Source organism: Ochotona princeps, chromosome X (assembly GCF_030435755.1).
Source record: "Ochotona princeps isolate mOchPri1 chromosome X, mOchPri1.hap1, whole genome shotgun sequence".
NCBI lineage: Eukaryota > Metazoa > Chordata > Mammalia > Lagomorpha > Ochotonidae > Ochotona > Ochotona princeps.
In genome coordinates this window covers 9,552,247-9,571,158 of record NC_080865.1, presented here as the reverse complement: position 1 = coordinate 9,571,158, position 18,912 = coordinate 9,552,247, and the positions used below count along the sequence as shown (strand labels likewise).

Genomic DNA, 18,912 nt, shown 5'->3' with positions numbered 1-18,912 from the left:
GAATTAACCAGCTTGGCTACTGAGCAGGTTGGATTAGATCCTGCATAATGTCTATAGACTATTCCCAGTACAACCAAATATAGAAGTACCCTTATTTGCAGTTGCCATGTCAAATATGTCATCACCGCTGCAGCACAGTAGTAAGACCTCAGGTATAGCAGATGCTACTGCTTGATGAATGGGTTGTGAACTATTCTGATGACAAATGGGAACTACTTGTGTTCACACTCATGTGGACTGATAACAGTTTTACTGATGGTCTTTCCGCAGAGCTACTTCATCCTTCTCTCACCCTCTGTCAGAATATAGTCTAAAGCAACATAGACCATTGGGACATCCAACCTAGATCATTGGGACATCCAGCAGCATATCACACTGCTCTATTCTGTCAATTACAACATACTGTTTGTGAAAGATAAGCAAGAGACAGTTAGCATATACCTTGGGAAGACCCACATGCTATAGAGGGGGATAAACTCTGCACAGATTTGGGGGACTGCCACAATAGCAACATTTTTGAAATCCAGAAGCGCAGGGCAGGCTGGGACAGCTCCTTCAAAGTACAAGGAAAAGGACTACACCTTGTACCTTTTATTGAAAGAGTATAGCACAACACCTGGAAGGTCTCCTCCAAGTTCTGGGAGCAGCACATTCCATGTCTAGAAATGCTACTGTGACCCATGTTTAAGGTGATAGGTAAACCTGCCAAGCCCTGACTTGGAGGCGGGGAGGTGGAAGAAAAAGGTTCTGTAGAAGTCCAGACTCTAATACAAACATTCCAGCCACTTAGTCTATATGATCTAGCAGGTGCTATGAATTTGGAAATGTTAGTAGCGGGAGAATATGCAGCATAGGGTCTATGGGAAACTCTAGTGGGGAGCTCTTGTGGTTTTGAAGTGAGACCATGCCATCTACATCAAACAATGAAATATATTATGCCTTTTGAGACCTACTACAGTACGAGGTCCTGATGGGGACAGGACACTTTAGCCATTGGGCACCAAGTAACTGCGCATCCAGAATGGCCCATTATGAGCTAGGCTCTGCCAGTTCCATCAACTGATAAAGTCAGGTGGTCTGCCAAACCAGGATCCACAAAATGCATAAGCAGGTGTCCCCCAATGCTGTGTCTTCCACAGTTTTCACAGTACTGTTTCTCCCTCAGCTAATGAAACTTCTTACAAACCGCTGATGAAGGAGAAGACAGTCTGAGCTTGGTTCACACATGGACTGCCTTGGTATATGGATGGAAGTAAAAACTGGGCAGTGGCTGCCCTGCAGCTTGGAGTGGTTTTGAAAGACAGTGGCAGAGCTCCCAATGGCCAGAGCTTCAGGCTGTGCACCTGCTCATCTACTTGATGTGAATATGAAAGGACTTCTAGAATATACAAAGAGCTACAAAACAACCAAAATGTCAAAACAAACAAGCCACTCAAGAAATGGGCATGGGAAATGGGCAAACACTTCACAAAGGAACAAACCCAAATGGCAAATAAACATATGAAAAAATGCTCAAGTTCCCTGGCAATAAGGGAAATCCAAATTAAAACATCAATGAGGTACCACCTAACGCCAGTAAGACTGGCCCACATGAATAAAAGCACCAACAACACTTGTTGGCGAGGTTGCGGGGAAAAGGGAACCCTACTCCACTGCTGGTGGGGCTGCAGGCTGGTACAGCCTCTATGGAAATCAGTATGGAGAACATTCGAACAACTCAAAATCAACATACCGTATGATCCAGCAATAGCACTCCTAGGAATATATCCAGAACACTTGTTTTATGAGAAACCAACATGCACTCCTATGCTCATAGCAGCACAATCAGTAATTGCAAAAACATGGAAGCAGCCAAAATGCCCATCAACAGAGGATTGGATAAGAAAGCTATGGTTCATCTACTCCATGGAATACTACTCAGCTATTAAAAAAAACAAAATGCAGTTCTTTGTGGCCAAATGGGCCAAACTGGAAACCATCATGCTAAGGGAAATGAGCCAATCCCAAAAGGTTAAATACCACATGTTTGCCTTAATTTAAGATGATATGATCTTATGTATAACATGTTATGTTTTGAATGTTATAGGTTGTGTATAAACTAAAATTGAAATGTCAATGAGGTGGTCACAGAAGGTGGCTGGGAAGTCGCATTTACTTTTAACATATTGGTTACTCATTACTATGTCAATTAATTCCATGGTGATGTAAATTTTCGCTGATGGTATGTTGGAGCTTTTAATTGATCGGGATGATAGTCTGCTGGCTCTGTCTTCAGACCAGAGAGGGTATACCTAAGAAGCCGTTGAACTTGACTGGACAATAAGATGCTGGACTCTATGTTTGGTATATGCTTGCAATGGGGGAATCTCAACTGAACTTGAACTGTGGTTATGCAACAAGGTGGAGGAATCCACCATGGTGGGAGGGTTTGGGGAGGGGTGGGGAGAATCCCAGTACCTATGAAACTGTGTCACATAATACAATGTAATTAATGAATTTAAAATAAAATTAAAAAAAAAAAAGAAAAAAAAAACCTGTGAGAAAATGGAATCAAGAGCTAAGTTTATTTGGGAGTAAAAAATGCTTGACCCACCATTCTTTCATAACACATGTTGCTTTTGAACTTGGGAAAATTCTCTCATAGGCATGGATTTCAAAAATGTTTTGCCACAAAATAAACGTACATTTTAATTCCATTTCCATGAACTTTTTAAGGTCCTCCCCTCCCCCATTTTCACTCATATGTTCACTTACAGGCAGTAACGAATGGCTTGGCTGGTTAGTCAGGAAAGGAAGGAAAAAGAATGGAAGTGATCTGTGGTCTGTGATACAGACTGTGGGTAGATCTATGGGAGCAGACTAAACGTAAAGTGGGGAGCTCTTTTTATCATGCCTTAACACCCACCAGAGAGCATCCACCAGCACTTCAAGTGGCATTAAGCAACCAGGTAGAGGCAATGAGCTAGCCAGACGATGTCAGCTGGCCACAGTGTTAGCAGATGGACATACGAACGAAGTGGCAAAAGCAGCAGAAAGAGAAGCTATATTTGGGGTCAACTGCATTGCCGCTGAATGTCCAATCTGCCAGCCACAGAGATTAGCACTGAATCTCTGATACTTCATCATTCTTCCAGAAGACCAACCAGGCACTTTGTGGCAAGCTGACTACCCCAGGAAAGGGGGATGGAGGAGGTGATTTCTTTTGGCTAAAGTTTTGACTACTTTTCCTTTTCTGACTGCAGAGCCTTAGCTAGTGCCACTGTCCAAGGACTTACACAGTGTTTGATCCTCCAACATGGAATACCACCTAACATTTCATCAAATCAAAGGGGAAACTCTATAGCAAGGCAAAGGAATGGAAAATAAAGAAGGCACAAAAGCTGGCTTGTGATCTTGGGATCAACCGGTGGCCTTGCGTACCATATCACTCAAAAACTGTATGCCTAACCTAACACAATATCATGATTTGTTGCTGCCATGCTAAGACCAAACCTGGAGGTGCTATGTAAAAACTGACACTGCCTCTAACACAAGGGTAAATACTAACCCAATAAGTGCTGTCCATACCATAACCCTGACAGGCAGAACACACAGGGCTGGGAGTTCACAGGGTTCAGGAGGAGTGACTCAGCTTATCATCAAGATCCACTTTTGGAATCTGCCCTCCCTGTTCCCCCAAGGTTCTACAAGGCTAGAGGTCCTGGGTCTCTTGGCGGGATGGAGGATGGGGCACTGCTACCAGGGGGCACAGCAGGAATACCATTAAGCTGCAGGTGGGCATGTCAAATTTCTCATGCCAGGTGAAGAGTAGCTGCTATCTTGGCAGGGGAGTGTGACCCTGCTGATTAGGAGGGGACAGCGCTGCTGTTACACAGTGGGGAAAGGGAGGAGGCTGCGGGGCACACAAGTGGTCTCCCTGAACATCTGTTGGTACAACTTGCTCAGCTTTGATGGCAAATGGACATGTGCAGCTGTCACAGCCTGAAAAGGCAATGGGGACTAAAGGCTTAGAGATCCCTTAAGGATGAAGGAATGGATCACCCATCAAGTAAGCTACTGAGAACAATAGAGGTACTAGCTGAGGGTGAAGGTCTGCTTCCAGGGAAGTCTCAGAAAAGAAGTCACAGTATGAAACAGTTTATGTAACCTACTACATATATACTTACATAATAACCTCATGTCATATATGTAATGTATATTATGTAAGATACATTATGTTATAGGGCAAATATAACAGAATATAGGGTATGGCCTTATGTAATACATATATACTATAATTATGTTGTATGCATATGTACCTAGAAAGTATAATAGTAGTGTGCATATACAATTGGGATGAACATTCCACTAAATAACAGCCTTTGTCATGCACAGTGCAGTCTTATATTTACTGTTCAATTTTATTCCCGTCTATGAAGACTAACATACATATATTTACTACGTTCAATGGGCTCAGTTGTTTTCCAGTTTCATTGCAACCACCCCATGAAGAAAATGAAATGCTCGTGACAAGCCAGCAAGTGATTCGTGATTTGAAAAACAGATGAAATGACTTCAACTCCGAATGCACAGCTTTAAACTATGGAGGAAGTGAGATGCAAGAAGGAAGGCGGGTGGAGGAGTTGGGTGAGAAAAGTGTCTGATTCTTCTTAGGTGTGCACCCTGTGGCAGGACCTCTTTACACCAGGCTGAAATCCCTGTGTGACTGCGTGTCTGTGAGCTGCCCACCCGGGGCCTGGCATCCACAGGCTCCCTTCCTTGTCCATCTCACCTCACACAGGGCAGGTGCTGATATAATGACCTACTGGATGGACAGCAAGAAAACACCAGGGGGGCTGCTGGGATTAATGGTGGACTTCTGGGACGCAGAAGGGGAAGGAAACCTTTCACAGGATTCAACAGGTGCTCAGTAAATGCTTTTTGGACAGGTTTGAACAAAATGAAAAACGATAGAGCTGAGATTATGGCAAGGAGATAAGACATGCCCAGAGTTCACCAAATGGGAGTGAGTGTGAAACGCGGGTCAAATAGAATTTTATTTTGGTGCAGAAAATTCTGCAATCCACGCCGAGATTTTCCATAACATGCATTTCCCAAGAGCTTTCTGAAGAGCTCTCACATGCATGGATGTCAACATTTTTTCCATTAACTTTCTGAAGGATCCTCAAAAATGCTTCATGAGATGAAGGAAAAGTGCAGTGGAAAAAAAAAAAAAACCTTCTGGGAAGGCCAGAGAGGAAAAGGGGAGTCCAAAGGAGGGTGATTATCAACATTCAGTAGGGTCTTCAAATTTGCTAAGTTCACCAGAGCAGATTTAACCTGGAAGATACCACCTCGATGAGTGGCTGCTGGCAGCATGTATTCACTAAATGCTTCACAGACAGATGGAGACAGGAGTGGAAGAAGCCTGTGGCAGGGATGGGGATGTGGTTGTTTGAACATAAGACCTTAATAGATCAACACGTGTTTTCATGAATAATCGGGTGAAAGGGGTAGCTAAGGAGATGGCTATTAAATGGGTGAGAGACCTAGTAAGAACAAACGGAAATAGAGTACATTCTGAGTTTCCAGGAACGGGTCACGTGAAAGGCAGGAGGGAGTTTGGTGAAGGGGAATTCGTACTATAAGGGGAGGAGGAGGTGAAAAGGCATTAAATCTGGGGTCCCAGTAGTATATAAGTGGTTATTAAATGACCGCATGATTGAATGGGCAGAAAGGTATAGAAAAGCCAGCTGGTGGGATCAGAAGGAAAGGGAGCTGAGTGGGTGTTCTTCCTTGTATATAGTACTGCTTAATAAATGCCCCCCCCCACTCTGGCCCATGGAAAGTATTTCAATAAATATAAGTATGAGGGATTGTTAGAAAATTCATGGAAGATGTATATTTTAAGAAAACTACGCATGGATTTCAAGAGTTTTCCTTTCTGTCAAAATAAACTTATTTTAAAATTTGATTTTCCATGAACATTTTGAAATGCACTTGTACTATAATATGATTAAGTGACTCTGGATAGAGAGAAAGGCCACTTGGTAAGGGCTTCTGGGGGAGGAGTGATCTGACCAGTAAACAGCCAGCACTCAATACATTTAGGCTGAAGCAGACCCATGGAGGAGGCAAGGGCAGACTTCCGGACACTTGAGGGGAGGGGGTTGAGAATGACTCATACTGGGTGTGCCCAATAAGTGTTTACTGTCTTAAATAGATTAAAAACTCACTAAGTAGGGACTGGATGCTAGGAGAGGGAATTCTAGGGGCACTGAAGTCAGTGGGAAAAGGGGCAAAGCTTATAAATTGGACTCTGGCTTTACCATTTGAAAGGACCTTGGAGAAAGGCCTTAGGATTGGGGCGGTTCTCCTGGGCAATGAATGGCAGTGGACACTGCCTAGGTACTCATTGGTTTCTCTGGAAGCAAAGGACTCTGTGAGGAGGTGTGAGCACTCCATACATGCTCATGGAAGCTACTGGAAAAAAAAAAGGCCCTTGGAGGTGGACGACATTAGATATGGGGACATGCAATCAATTGCTAAATGGTTACTAGGGTCCTTGGAGCAGAACTGTTTTGGGGGAAGGAGAATGGTGATGTAGAATATAAGCTTGCGTCTCCATCATGACAGGAAAGACTTCTGTAGAGAAGACATAGAACAGGTAATCCTGTAAGTCCTCCCAAGAATGACTAAAACAAGAGATCCCTGTGAAGGGTGATTGAAATGGTGCACACAGAAAGTGCTAGATAGTTGAGCACTGGAGTAAATGGAGGCAGAGGCTTTTACAGACAGATCTGAGGTAGAGTCCTACAGACAAGTGCTCAGTGAGGCTGACTCAATTCACTGGAGGAAAAGGCATTGGGGGAAAGGGCTCGAGAATGCAGTATACAGCAGGCAGTCAATATTTGCTTGCTGAATATTCAATCATTGGAAGAAAAACTCTTTAGAGAAGAGTCACATCACAGGCACTGAATCAGTGCTGGAGGCACCCACCAAAGGGACGGCATTTGCAGGGGGCACTCAATAAATTCTTTCTAGATCCACTGCAGAGAAAGGTCTTTGAGCACAGTCTGATGATGAGTCACACAGAGAAGGCTCAAAAACACTCATGGAAATCACTGGAGAAAAATAATTTGCCTGAGAAGGGATTTGGGGATGAGCAAACCTCAACCTTCCTTTAGAGAAAAAGGTCTTTCGGGAGAGGACCTGGAGTGTGTGTATGTGTGTGTGTGTGTGGGGGGGCACCCAGAAGGTGTTCAGCAAGACTCCTGGGATCCATTAAAAAGACAGTTTCTGGTGAGAAGCTGGATACTCAATCAACGTTTACTGAATAGTTTCCAAGGGTCTTTGGGGAGGGGGCTGGTATGGGACACATGGCACAGATGCATGCAAGCTCACAAGATCCATTGGAGACAGGCCTGAGGGCAGGGGCTGAGGGAAACAGGACAGAAATCAGGCTTTCAAAACATACTCACTAAATTGAAGTTAAGGCCTTGGGGAAGGATAAAGATTTGTCTATGAAACATAGGGCAAACATTTGATTTAAAAAAAAAGCTCCTAAGATCCATTAGAGGTCAAGGGCCTTTGAGGGCAAGGGTTGTGTGTATGTGTGTGTGTGTGGGGGGGGCGCGTCAGGGTACATTCAGTTCTGGAAGTTCATAGCATATATTGAAACTAAAGTATTTAGGGGAGGTGGATTGGGGAAGAGGTACATAGCAGTGCCCAATACACAACTCCTCCCTGTATCCATGGGGGAGGTTAGGTGGCAAGGGTAGGGGTACACAGGAAGCTCCCAGTGTAACGATTCAGAGGAGCAGAATTTGGGCGAAAGGGGCAGGTATCAGACTCACAAGTGGCGCTCAGTAATTGCTCATTCGCCGCGGAATGATATGGGAACCCAGGCCCTCGGGGAGACGTCCGCGGCAATGGCTTACCAGTCGGTGTGGGGCTCATCGATGACCAGCAGCACCCTGGCGGCGGCGCCCCCGCGGCCTGCACCCCCAGAGCCTCCGCCCACCTGCTCGCTGAAGGTGGCGGCCGCAGCCGCTGTGGTCTGCTTGACCGCGTTGGACAGCGACGAGAAGAAACCACCACCTCCTGAGGACCCAGGACTAGGGGCTGCCGGTGAGGCCACTGGGGCGGCCGCGGACGTTCTCTCGGCAGTGGCAGTCGTGGAACCGGGTGTGGCTCCGGGGCTGGCAGCAGAGGGCGGCGGGGGGGGCGGCTGCGGGCGCTGCAGGTCTGTCATGTACCCATTCGGCAGATTGGCCATGAAGTTGCTGTCCGACAGGCGGCGCCGCAGGTAGTTCATGGCTGCGGCTTGGGGCAGGGGATCCTAGGGGCAATTTGACCAGGAACCGCGGGGGCGGGCCGCGCGGGGCTCAAGAGCACAGCCGCGCTCTCAGGCACGACACGACTCTTCTGCTGCCCGCCGCAGACTGAGGTAGCGCTGACTCGCCGCCGCCGCCGCAGCGCGGATGGTCGCGCCCGTGTCCCCCTATCTCACGCCTCGCATGGTGCAGTCCAGCTTGGCCGGCGGTGGTGAGGACGCGACCAAGAAGGCCAGGAAGGGGAGTTTGCAGAAGAGCAGCCAGTGACGTCAGCGCGCCTTCAGTGCTGTGGCGCTGGTGGAGCGCGCCGGCAGGCGGGGGCGAAGGCGCTGTCCGCGGTACTGAAGCTGGCAGTGCGCACGCGCCACGCCGCATCCTGTTTCCCCTCCCCCCCACCAACAGGGGATGCGCAATTTGGGGAGTGGGGGTAGGGTGCTTGTGCGGAGCGTCGTGGTCCGTCGTCTGCGAGGTCACACCACCCCATACCCACTCTCACAGATACCCTCCGTGAACACTTAGTTTCCAGTGTTGATATTCACTGCGGAAGGCATTTAGGGAGTGGGAGTGGAGACGCACTTAAGAGGCATAAAAGTGGAGAACTAACACCCTCTCGAAAGGGTTGGGGGAAGTCACACGCAGTCTTCCGCAGGACCAGTCTTTTACGTCTTAGCTAGGCAGAGAGTAGGGTGCTGCGGTATAGAGGCCAGCATCAGACAAATCAGGTGGATACCTTGCTCCTGGTGGGGTGAGGGTTGGAAGCACACAGGGAATGAGACACACACGAGGTGACACAGACACATACAGAAGTAAGGAAACTCATGCAAAATCAGAATAACACACATGGGAATATACACACATGCATGCATATACACAGAAATCCCATTGACACACGGAGACTAAGCAAACTTATTTGAGCATGCTCACCTGGATAAAACACACACCCATGAAACCATGGAGAAACACTGTATCTGTAACACACATTCTCTGCAGCTCTAGCTCGACCTGTGTCCATCTGCTGCTGCCCACCAGACTGGCTCTATGCACTCCTCCTCTGATATGGATACAGTGTCCGTGCTGTCTCCTCCTTTACCCAGGGATTTTAACACAACATAGCCAGGGCCAAGTTTAGACACACAGTAGGTGCCAAACAATTGTTCACATGAGTAAATGCGGTATGTAGAAGTGAGCCTGCCAAAACTGTTAAGATTTTGGTTACAATAAAAGCACAACTATATGAATAATCATTTGTTGATTGACTGTATACTCAACACTTAGCTATTTATATCGTTTCATCCAACCTCCCCAACAATCTTATGGGGTGGATAAACATAATCACCACTTAACAGATGAAGGAATCTAACAGTTCCAATTAATTTCCAAAAAGGTTCATGTTCACATTTTTTATGTTTTTAAATACTATGCCAGGAAGAGGGAACAGCCAATGCAGTGGAACCTGGAACAAGGAGAGGAGGCTTGTGATAGGAGGTGGCATCAGGATGGTTACCTAGCGCCTTGGACAAACCCTTGGCCATAGTATGTAGTTACGGCAGAGCAGGTGCAGTGGTAGAAAATAGACAATATTTAGGCAGATTTCACGCCTTTTTGCCTGAAGGATTCGCAGATGAACCACCCACTTATTCATTCATTATTAAGTCACTGACCAGTTTAAACAGTGGAGTAATAATGTGGGGTCTGTAGACCCAGTGCTTGGGTTTCCCTATACCCTTGGGAAGGTAACTTAATCCCTCATGTATAAAAAGGGAGCAATTACTTAGTTTACTTCTAAGGAGAGGAGGGAAGGAGCAACTTCTGGACCTTTTTATGTGCTGTATAATTTCAGCCAGGAATGTCCTCTCCCTCTATCAAAAGTCTTCTTTGACCATGGTTCCAGGTCTCCAAATCTGATTCTATCCCTTCTTCCCCTAGGCTGCCACAGCTCCATAGTCTAACACTTCTGAAACCATCTTCCTCTCCCTTCTCCATCCCAGCCAGTTTTAATTCCACCTTAGGGCCTTTATTTTGGCTACTCTTTTCTCCTCCCTTTAGAATACCTTCTCCGGCATTCCAAACCCTTGCAGACACCAAATGGGAGAATCCCTGTAAGGTGGGCATTTTCCAATATTTTGAAGTATTGTGTTCCCTAGTTTTTTTGCTTAGTAATAAAGGCAAACAAGCTGTGCTGGGACTGTGGTGACTTCTCGTGAGGGACAGAAGCAGTTTCAGGTCTACAGGTCTTCCTGGTTTCTTCAGGTCTGAATGCAAGCTCCGCAGGATTGTCTTCAGACTATGTCTCTTCCTAAGGGCCTGGTTCCCAGGTTCCTAATACTAGTGACTCCTAGTGTCATTCCCTTTTTCCAGGGGTAGCCCAATTCCCAGAAATGGCCTTTGGACATTGTTTTGTAGTGGAATGTAGGTACCCCTTCCAGGAATGCCTCAAGTTCAGAGACAGAACTGTTCCCGTGAACTCCTCTGAACTGTTCCCGTGTTCGTCAGCATGAATGGGTATACAAGGTCTTCAAGAGAGATTTTCTCTGTTGTGCATTGGTGAGTAGAAAGTCAAATGCACATTCTTGGCAAATGTTCGCAGTCAGTACTGTATTCATGTTTGTAACCCATGCCACCTTCAGGGGCATATAACACACATTGTGATCACATGCCACACATTCAACACCTCCATTCTTTTTTTTTTAAGATTTATTTATTTTATTACAAAGTCAGATATACAGAGAGGAGGAGAGACAGATAGGAAGATCTTGCGTCCGATGATTCACTCCCCAAGTGAGCCGCAACGGCCGGTGCGTGCTGATCCGATGCCGGGAACCTGGAACCTCTTCTGGGTCTCCCACGTGGGTGCAGGGTCCCAAATCTTTGGGCCGTCCTCGACTGCTTTCCCAGGCCACAAGCAGGGAGCTGGATGGGAGGTGGAGCTGCCGGGATTAGAACCGGCGCCCATATGGGATCCCGGGGCTTTCAAGGCGAGGACTTTAGCCGCTAGGCCACGCCGCCGGGCCCAACACCTCCATTCTTATATAGCTCTATGCAACATAAGCATCTCTCTCACACATATGTAACTTATCATGCACACACAGTTGAACTTGTGCTTTCCCATAAACACACACCTCTCACACCCTGTAGGAGCACCCAGAATCCCTCACTCTGGCCCACTCTTCCACAGATGATCAAGTACCCACTCATCTCTATAAATCACCAACTGGCCCATTTTTTTCATAAGGGAAAGTCAACCCAGAGGAGTCACATGAGAACGCTGGCAAGACTCTTGGGTGTACAAATCTCCTGCTGGAACCTTTTCACACGGAGGGGTCTCCTTCATGCACAGCACCAAGTCCTGAACTCTGCTCCTGACGCTTAAGGTCATGCCATAATCCACAGTGTTTGAGAAATGTCCAGCTTGCTATCTTCCTATGCCTGCTTCCTCCATTGTGAAAGGAAGATGACAGCAATAATGACCCTCATGGGCTTATCGTGGATTAAATGGGCTCATGCTATGGAAAGCTTCACAGCAAAGACTTTCTAAGGATTAGCTATTACCATAATTATTATGCAAATTCTTATGAGGCAGCTCATCATAACAGCCCAGCATTTGGCACATGGCAAATGAATGAACAAATGTTAAAAGTGGTGGCTTCTAGGCTTGTTCTCTTCCTTGTGGAGACATGTGCTGTTCTGATTCTTCTTCTTCCCTGTCCCCGTGATGTCTAGCACTATTATTAGTATACAGTAGGCGTTAAGTGTTGCACGTGCAAGCGCAAGAAATACCAATTCTGAATCTTTTCCCTCACTCCAAATGTCCCATCAGTCCTCCTCCTCCTCCATTCCAGATGTCCAGACACAGCTCTAGTATACAGTAGACGCTAATAAGTGTTGAATGAACGAATGCTCAAGGAATATGTTTGGGTTTGTCTTGGGAGCTCTTTCCAGGCAGATGCTGCCTACAGTTTCCCTTGTCCTAGAGGCACATCTCAGGCCCTTCCTTGGCCTCCCTCTCCCACACTCTGCCGCCGCCTTGGAGCTATTTCTCGCCTGTAATTGCTGCTTTGGAGCTAGGCTGTTAGGAGTGGGTGGATACAGGTGCTCGCACAACAGGGAGCCAGCAATGGCCAAGCTCCGCTGGGCAGGAGGCTAGGAGGAGGGGAGGATGGCAACTAACAAGCCCACCGACCAATCAAGAAAATCCTGCCAGGATTAGCAGCCAATCAGGAAACCGGTAATGCAGAGCTCTGCTGGGTGGCCCTAGACATCCAGGTTACCACAGGGAAAGGAGGCTGGAGCAAGACACTTGCTTTGACTTCTGCCAAGCTGTGGCAACAATGGAAAAATCACTAGGCTACAATGACTTTGCCCCTGCTGTGCCCTTTGCCCTGAGGTGCAACTGCCTCATTCTGGGGAAGGGGACATATGGTTTTCTCTTGGTTAATGATGCTTAGAAGAGCTCTCAGGTACTGCTTTATTGAGGTGTGGGAGATCAGTGGGTCAGAGTGCAAGGGGCAGGGGTCAGGGTTTCTCTTCAGGGTCTTTGCAGGCAGGCACGTGTAGACAAAGCCGTTTCTCTTCCACCACCAGCTTCTGCCCTTGCAGCTCCTCGCATCGTGCAAGCGGTCTCCCCCAGAAGGTGACATTCTTCTCACCCTGACCTTCGACCAAGGTAACGGTGGGCCTGGGGTGTTGGGAGAAGGGGAAGGAGGTGAGAAGCTCATGAAAGGTGACAATACATTCAACAAACTCTTCATGAGCAACTGCTATGTGTTCAACACAATTTCTGCACCTTCCCTGTGCCTCATCCGCGTAGGGGAATGATAGGAATAATAATGTTAATATGGCATCAATTCCCAGCTCATCAGGCTAAGTAAGAACCAAAGAGTTGATTCTAGTAAAGTGCTCAGAGCAGCACCTGGCACACAGTACATGCTCAATAAATGCTGGTGATTGTCACTTGTTAACATGAGCTAGCTTCTCTTACTTCAAAAACTGATTCTTACCCCCTGGGGGGGAATCCAAGTGCTCTGTCCTGAAATTCAAGACTTTGTTGGACCCAAATCCCTGTCCCAAGGCAATAGCTCTCTCCTGCATTTACCCCAGCTCAATCTTATGCACAGAAAGGCTTCTTCCTTGGTTATTTCTCCCATTAGCCAAGCCCTCCCCCTTCATTCCTACTGATTCTCTCAATTGATCCTTCCTCTGTTCAATCTCCTGCTCATTCAAATCCTTTGTGCCTCCATTCAACACTTCTCATATTGAAGATCCACTCTAAACCACAGCTAGATCACTTCACAGATGGCAGGCCTTCCATGAACTGGAACAACCTACTTAATCTAGTAGCTTGATGTGTGTGGATGAAAGCAAAGCATGCATGTCTTAACCTGGGTCATTCTGATCACCAGGAAACTCGTGGGGCTGCCAATCTTCTGTGTCCATAATTCTGGTTATGGTCTTAATGTTCACATAATGCCTTTCCAGAATCTTTGATTCCTGGGGATGGGTGGGTCTGATTAACTTCTGGGATCCGCACTGAGGAGGAAGTCCCTTTGCAAATCGCCACTCTTTATCTGCTTCTGTCAAGGCTGTCAAGGCAGGAGGGGGTGGGTAGGGCATCCATGAGATCTGGGTTCTTTGTGTCTACATCAGTCGCTAAAAAGGCCTTGGAGGGCCTTGGGGCCTAAGATGTGGAGTGAATGAATGGAGGTCTGGGCAACTGTAGGAATGAGTGAGTGGAGGCCTGAATGACTAAGTGAATAAGAAACTCAAAGTGTTGGTTACTGAGAGGTCAGAGTGAATGGACACACAAAGGACTGAGTTCATGGGAGGACAGCTAAGAGACTGAGTGATTGAGGAGCCCAGAGGTTCTTAATCCTACCCTATTATCTTCTTTCTCTTTTTCCATCTCCCTCTTCTTGCTGCAGCTGGGAGATAGCTCCAAAAGTTAGGCCCTTTAGACCCACTGGTGGTGGAAGCTATGGTTGAGGTTATCTGACTAGTCTTTAATGCCATCACCCACTGGTAGGCACACTGTGCCCTCTCACTCACGGGTACTTAGGAAGCAGAGCTGTGCAGAGGCGCTGGCGCGTGCGGGTGGGGCTGGATCCACAAGGGGGCTTGCACAACCCCCAGGTACTCCACTCAGACCAGAAGCCTTTCACTGCAGTGAAGAGGGGTGGAGAGGTTGGCCACAGATTCAGAATGGGAAGTCTCAGTGTGAAGGTAAGCAGGAGGCTTCAGGGACACGGGCGCCCAGTGGGGAGCTGGGAAACCCTTGCTCCTTGTACAGTGCAGTCTGTGGGCGCAGGGGGTAGGGAACTCACAGGGGCAGTTCTGGATGTTGTAGCATTGCCGGTTATCCTGGATATCTCCAGGACATCGCTGTCCTTCAAACTTGCGGCCTTTGCAGCTCCTACCGCGTGTCTGCTGGCCTGGGATTTTCTGGCACTTGATGGAGCTCATGCCGTGGCGGACGCATTCGCTCCACTTTCCCCAGTCCTCCCACTCTCCATTCACTGCAGAGATATGGGACTCAGCTCAAAGCAAAGTGCTCACAAGCGGAGTTAGAGAGGGGTAGGGGATGTGGGCTGTTGTGAGGGAATGAGGATTATAAGCTTGGGTGACTGGTGGATGACGGGTAGAAGCAAGCTAGCAGGACTGGGAAAGGAGGCATTCGAAGCTGGAATGAAGCCTCAGCAGCAGAGTGAGGCAGTGGTGGCAGGGCTCAGGTGTGGCAACAGTATATGCAAGGTGCTGACCAGGACAAGGTGTGGTTGTTTTGCAGACGTGGGTCCGAGTGGCATCACCAGGACAAGTGGGGCCTCCATGCTGGGGCACAGGATGATCACACTTCCGTTGCTCGAGGGTTTTACCCAAGCCACAGGTCACTGCGCAGGGACTCACAGGGCCCCATGGTCCCCAACCCCCGGGCACTGTTGGCAGGGAGTGGAGGAAAAAGTGAGAAGAAAGGCTTTTTCACTTCCCCCCCCCCCAGCCTCTAAGACCCTTGAGGGAGACTGTCTCCGTGGCCATGCATGTCATCAAGAGCTCCACTGGCCTTGTTCCCATGTACCTGGGCAGGGTGGCAAGCCAGTGCAGCTCCGTTGTTCATTGGCTGACCCTGGGCAGGGCTTCCCTGGCGGCTGCTGGGAGGGCTCAGGTGCAGAACATTTGCGGCTTCGTGTCTCCTTTGCTGATTGAGGTCCGCCGAGGCAGGTGCCCGAGCAGGAGCTCCAGGGACTCCAGGCAGCCCAGGCCCCATGGGCTGTGGTGGTGGCGGTAATGGGAGGGCGCAACTGTGGTTATGCTTGCTGGAGTCATCTCACCTCAGCAGCTCCCTACTGTCCCTCCACAGAGCCACCCTGGATGCCCTCATCAGGGTCCTGGCACAGCCTGTACTCACTGGGGCAGACCTGCTGGGTATCACAGACTTCCGAATTGTGTGCCTCTCCTGGGCAGTGACCCCCGCATTTGGGGGCAGGGCGATCACATGCTCGCTTACGGGTCCGAGTCCCTTTGGAGCAGGTGACAGAGCAAGGCTGCCAGGGACCCCAGTCAGACCAGCCACCTATTTCTGTGGGAGAGGAGGGGCATGGGAGAAAGACAGGGATGCCCACAGGGCTTGTTACTTCCTCATATATTACACAGTCACTCATCTCATCCCTTCCCCTGGCTGTGCCACCACACCCAGCCCATCACTGCTCATCTGCACTGTCGTAGCAACTTCACACTGGCCTTCTGGATTTACCCCATCCAAACTTTATCTTCTTCGCTCTTGAGTCAGATAACATTTTTCTCCCTGCAGAGAACCTAACTCTCTCAGGCACCAGCATCTTCTCTTTGGTCTCCTAAGATCAGGCCCTGCTCGCTCTCTGGCCTCGCCTCCCACCATTGCTGCCTGCTCCTTAGTGCCCTGTGAGCACAGGGGCCTGGGCCCGCCCTCAAAGCCTCTGCACTGACCATGCAGGTGTTTTCCTGCCTTGCTGAGCCTCCTCACCGGGACAGCACGGCTGGTCCTCACAGGCCTGGAGTTCCCACTGGAGGCTCCCTGGAGCTGCTTTCTCGGGGCACTCCCCATCTCGGCCCACGCAGCGCCGGTGCCGCAGCTGGGAACCCTCAGAGCACGTCACTGAGCAGGGCGCCCATGCAGACCACGGGGACCATTTTGGGGACCTGTGGGGGTAAACACAAGTGTCCTACCCTAGGGGGTGCTGCTGAAGACAGTGTTTGGGATGCCAGGGTATATGGGTTGGCTTATGAGGGGGTGCTGGGGGAATGGACATAGGATAGATCAACCACTACCTCCATCTTACCAATGTTGGGGAACTGAATGGGAAGAGGTAGGCATACATTAAGTGCTTAATGAATGTCATTTATTAATGGGAGGCCCTAGAGTTTGCCTTAGAAGTCTCACAAGGACAATATCAAGTGTGCAGTAAGCAAACCTAGACTAGAGAGCCTGGAAGTTCTGTCGGAGACCCCCCGCCTCCAGGTCAACACCGTGCATGGTAGCAGGAAGCTGGCGCGTACTTACTACAAGGCATTATCCCAGTGACCTCAGAGGCCCCTTAGAAATGTCCCTGACCTGTCCCCAACCCACTGAACAGCACCAGCTGTGGTGTTAATACTAATAAACTAAAGGGAACTGTTAACACAACCAGGGGCCAGGAGCTGCCGTCAGAAATCCCCAACAGTTTTGCTGGATTATTCTAGAACACAGGAAGAGCTCAAAGCATGTAAGCAGGAAATGGTGATTAGGAGAGTAGAGTTACCCTCTGAAATCCTTAAGCTGCCTCCTCGCCCCTGCAAGGCATCTAGTACGCAGGAGGTGCTCAATGAAGATGATGTGGCACGCGAATCAGGGGCCAGAGTTGCCCTCAGAATTATCCACACTTCCACCCCTACAGTGTGTCCATAAATGATAAATACTTGATAATTAGGATGTGTCACACCAACTTGGGGACTAAAGCTGCCTTCAGAATCAAGCTTAACCTCCTCCCCTAGCCCGCTCCCTGTCCCCCATGCTTCCAGCATGCAGGAAGCACTCAATATTTGTGAACTACAGCAGTAATTCCCAATCAGGAACAATTTTTACTCCCTGCCTTCCACCCAAAGGACATTTTGCAATGTCTGGGGTCATTTTTGGTTGTCACAACTGGTGAGGAGGATTGCTACTGGCATCTAGTGGGAGACCAGAGATGTTACAAGATCTTCCTACAATGTAGTGAGTAGCACCAATGTAACGCCATCTCCCCAAACCAAGATTTTTCCAGCCCCAAACACTATAGATGGTGCCAAGGTGGAGAAACCCTAAGCTATGGTCATGATCAGGGTGCTGGGTGCAACCTTCAAAATCTCAGAAAAGAGCCCAGTTTTGTGTTACTCCCAGATAACCTTTTGGTCTCTCCCCAGCCCCAGGCTCCCCCCAACCTGCATGCCTGGCAGAGCTCGCTGCCAGCTTTCTGAAAGGCATAGGCAGGATTGAGACAGCACTCTTCCTCACTGATGCCTCCCCCAAGGAGATCCTTGCATTTGCCGCTGGATTCTTCATACTGCGTGAAGCAGACTACAGGGTCCGAGCCTGTTAACAGGGCCAGGTGGCATAGTCAGGCATGTAGTGGGCACCCTGGACATCCCCAGGGAATGGGGGGGGAGGAGGTGGGCCCTCATCCACTCACCGCTGGCTGGCAGGGTGTAGAGCAGCAGAAGCAGTGGCAGCAGCGACACAGGAGGCTGTGACTGGACGGGCATCTTGAGCAGCATGCACCTGTACCCGTGGCGGAGAGAAGGTCTGCCAGCCTGTGGGCTGACCTGCTCCCAGAGTCAGTGGTAAAGAGGAATCTGCAGCAGGAGGAACTGGGAGGGTGTGATGCAGGCCACTTCAGCTCTGACCTCTCCCTTATCACCTCTGCTTCCTTCTCTTTTCCCACCCCATTTCCTGCCTCACCCTTGGGCCTGTTTTGTTTGTCACCGTATCTCCAGCAGTTCTGCCTAGAAACCTTATCAAAGCGTCTAATTGGTGCTCCCTGGACAACTTCTCACAAGGGGCCACGGGGCATGACCTTGGGCATGTTACCTAAACCTCTCTGGGTCTCAGTTTGCTTGCCGATTGCCACAATCCCTACCACCACCCTGAGGGCCACCTCTGGGGAGGGGTGACCAGGGGCTGAGGGGAAGGTGGCATGCTCATTTGTCACGTCCTCTTGGTGGGAGGAGGGGGAGGGGTGACTCTGAGGTGACTGCTTTTCCTTCTGCCCTTCCCTTTGCTGAAAGTGAGGTCCCCTGCGGTCAACACAGGGGAAGTGAGAAGAGGAAGCGGCAGAATGGTGGGGAAGGGTTCAGCAAGGGTGAGACTGGGCTTTCTGCTGCCCCTGGAGAGACCTGCGGGGCCTGGGGTGGGAGTGCTTAGAAGGGAGCCTATTGGGCCACCTCCAGCAGAATATCCTGGGGCACTATGCACTGCCTCCCTGAGTCTGCTGCCTCCTGCGCCCCCCCCCACTATAAAATATACACATGGACAGTACCTACTACACAGGCACAGTTTGTCGAGGACAGTGTCTGCTGCAGAGCTGGTGTTCTGTGCTTTTAAGTTCATTTGTTCAAT

The 18,912-nt window shown here is 49.0% G+C and overlaps 2 protein-coding genes across 3 annotated transcripts in view; both read right to left on the bottom strand.

The window, feature by feature from the left end:
* Positions 1 to 8,516, bottom strand: part of SYN1 (synapsin I) — a 54,221-nt gene extending 45,705 nt beyond the window's left edge. For both annotated transcript variants that reach the window (XM_058658268.1, XM_058658269.1), the window contains exon 1: positions 7,920 to 8,516. In XM_058658268.1, the coding sequence (XP_058514251.1) occupies positions 7,920 to 8,296 (377 nt within the window). In that variant the 5' untranslated portion in view covers positions 8,297 to 8,516. The remainder of the gene's footprint in view (positions 1 to 7,919) is intronic.
* Positions 8,517 to 12,766: 4,250 nt separating this feature from the next.
* Positions 12,767 to 18,169, bottom strand: CFP (complement factor properdin). Its single transcript, XM_004587990.2, has 9 exons — positions 17,987 to 18,169; positions 17,739 to 17,889; positions 16,306 to 16,481; positions 15,712 to 15,882; positions 15,382 to 15,573; positions 15,068 to 15,241; positions 14,633 to 14,824; positions 14,358 to 14,469; positions 12,767 to 12,990 (listed from the first exon to the last, which is right to left on the bottom strand). The coding sequence occupies exons 1-9, from the start codon at positions 18,069 to 18,071 to the stop codon at positions 12,828 to 12,830; spliced, it is 1,416 nt and encodes a 471-aa protein (XP_004588047.2). The 5' UTR covers positions 18,072 to 18,169; the 3' UTR covers positions 12,767 to 12,827.
* Positions 18,170 to 18,912: the final 743 nt, after the last annotated feature.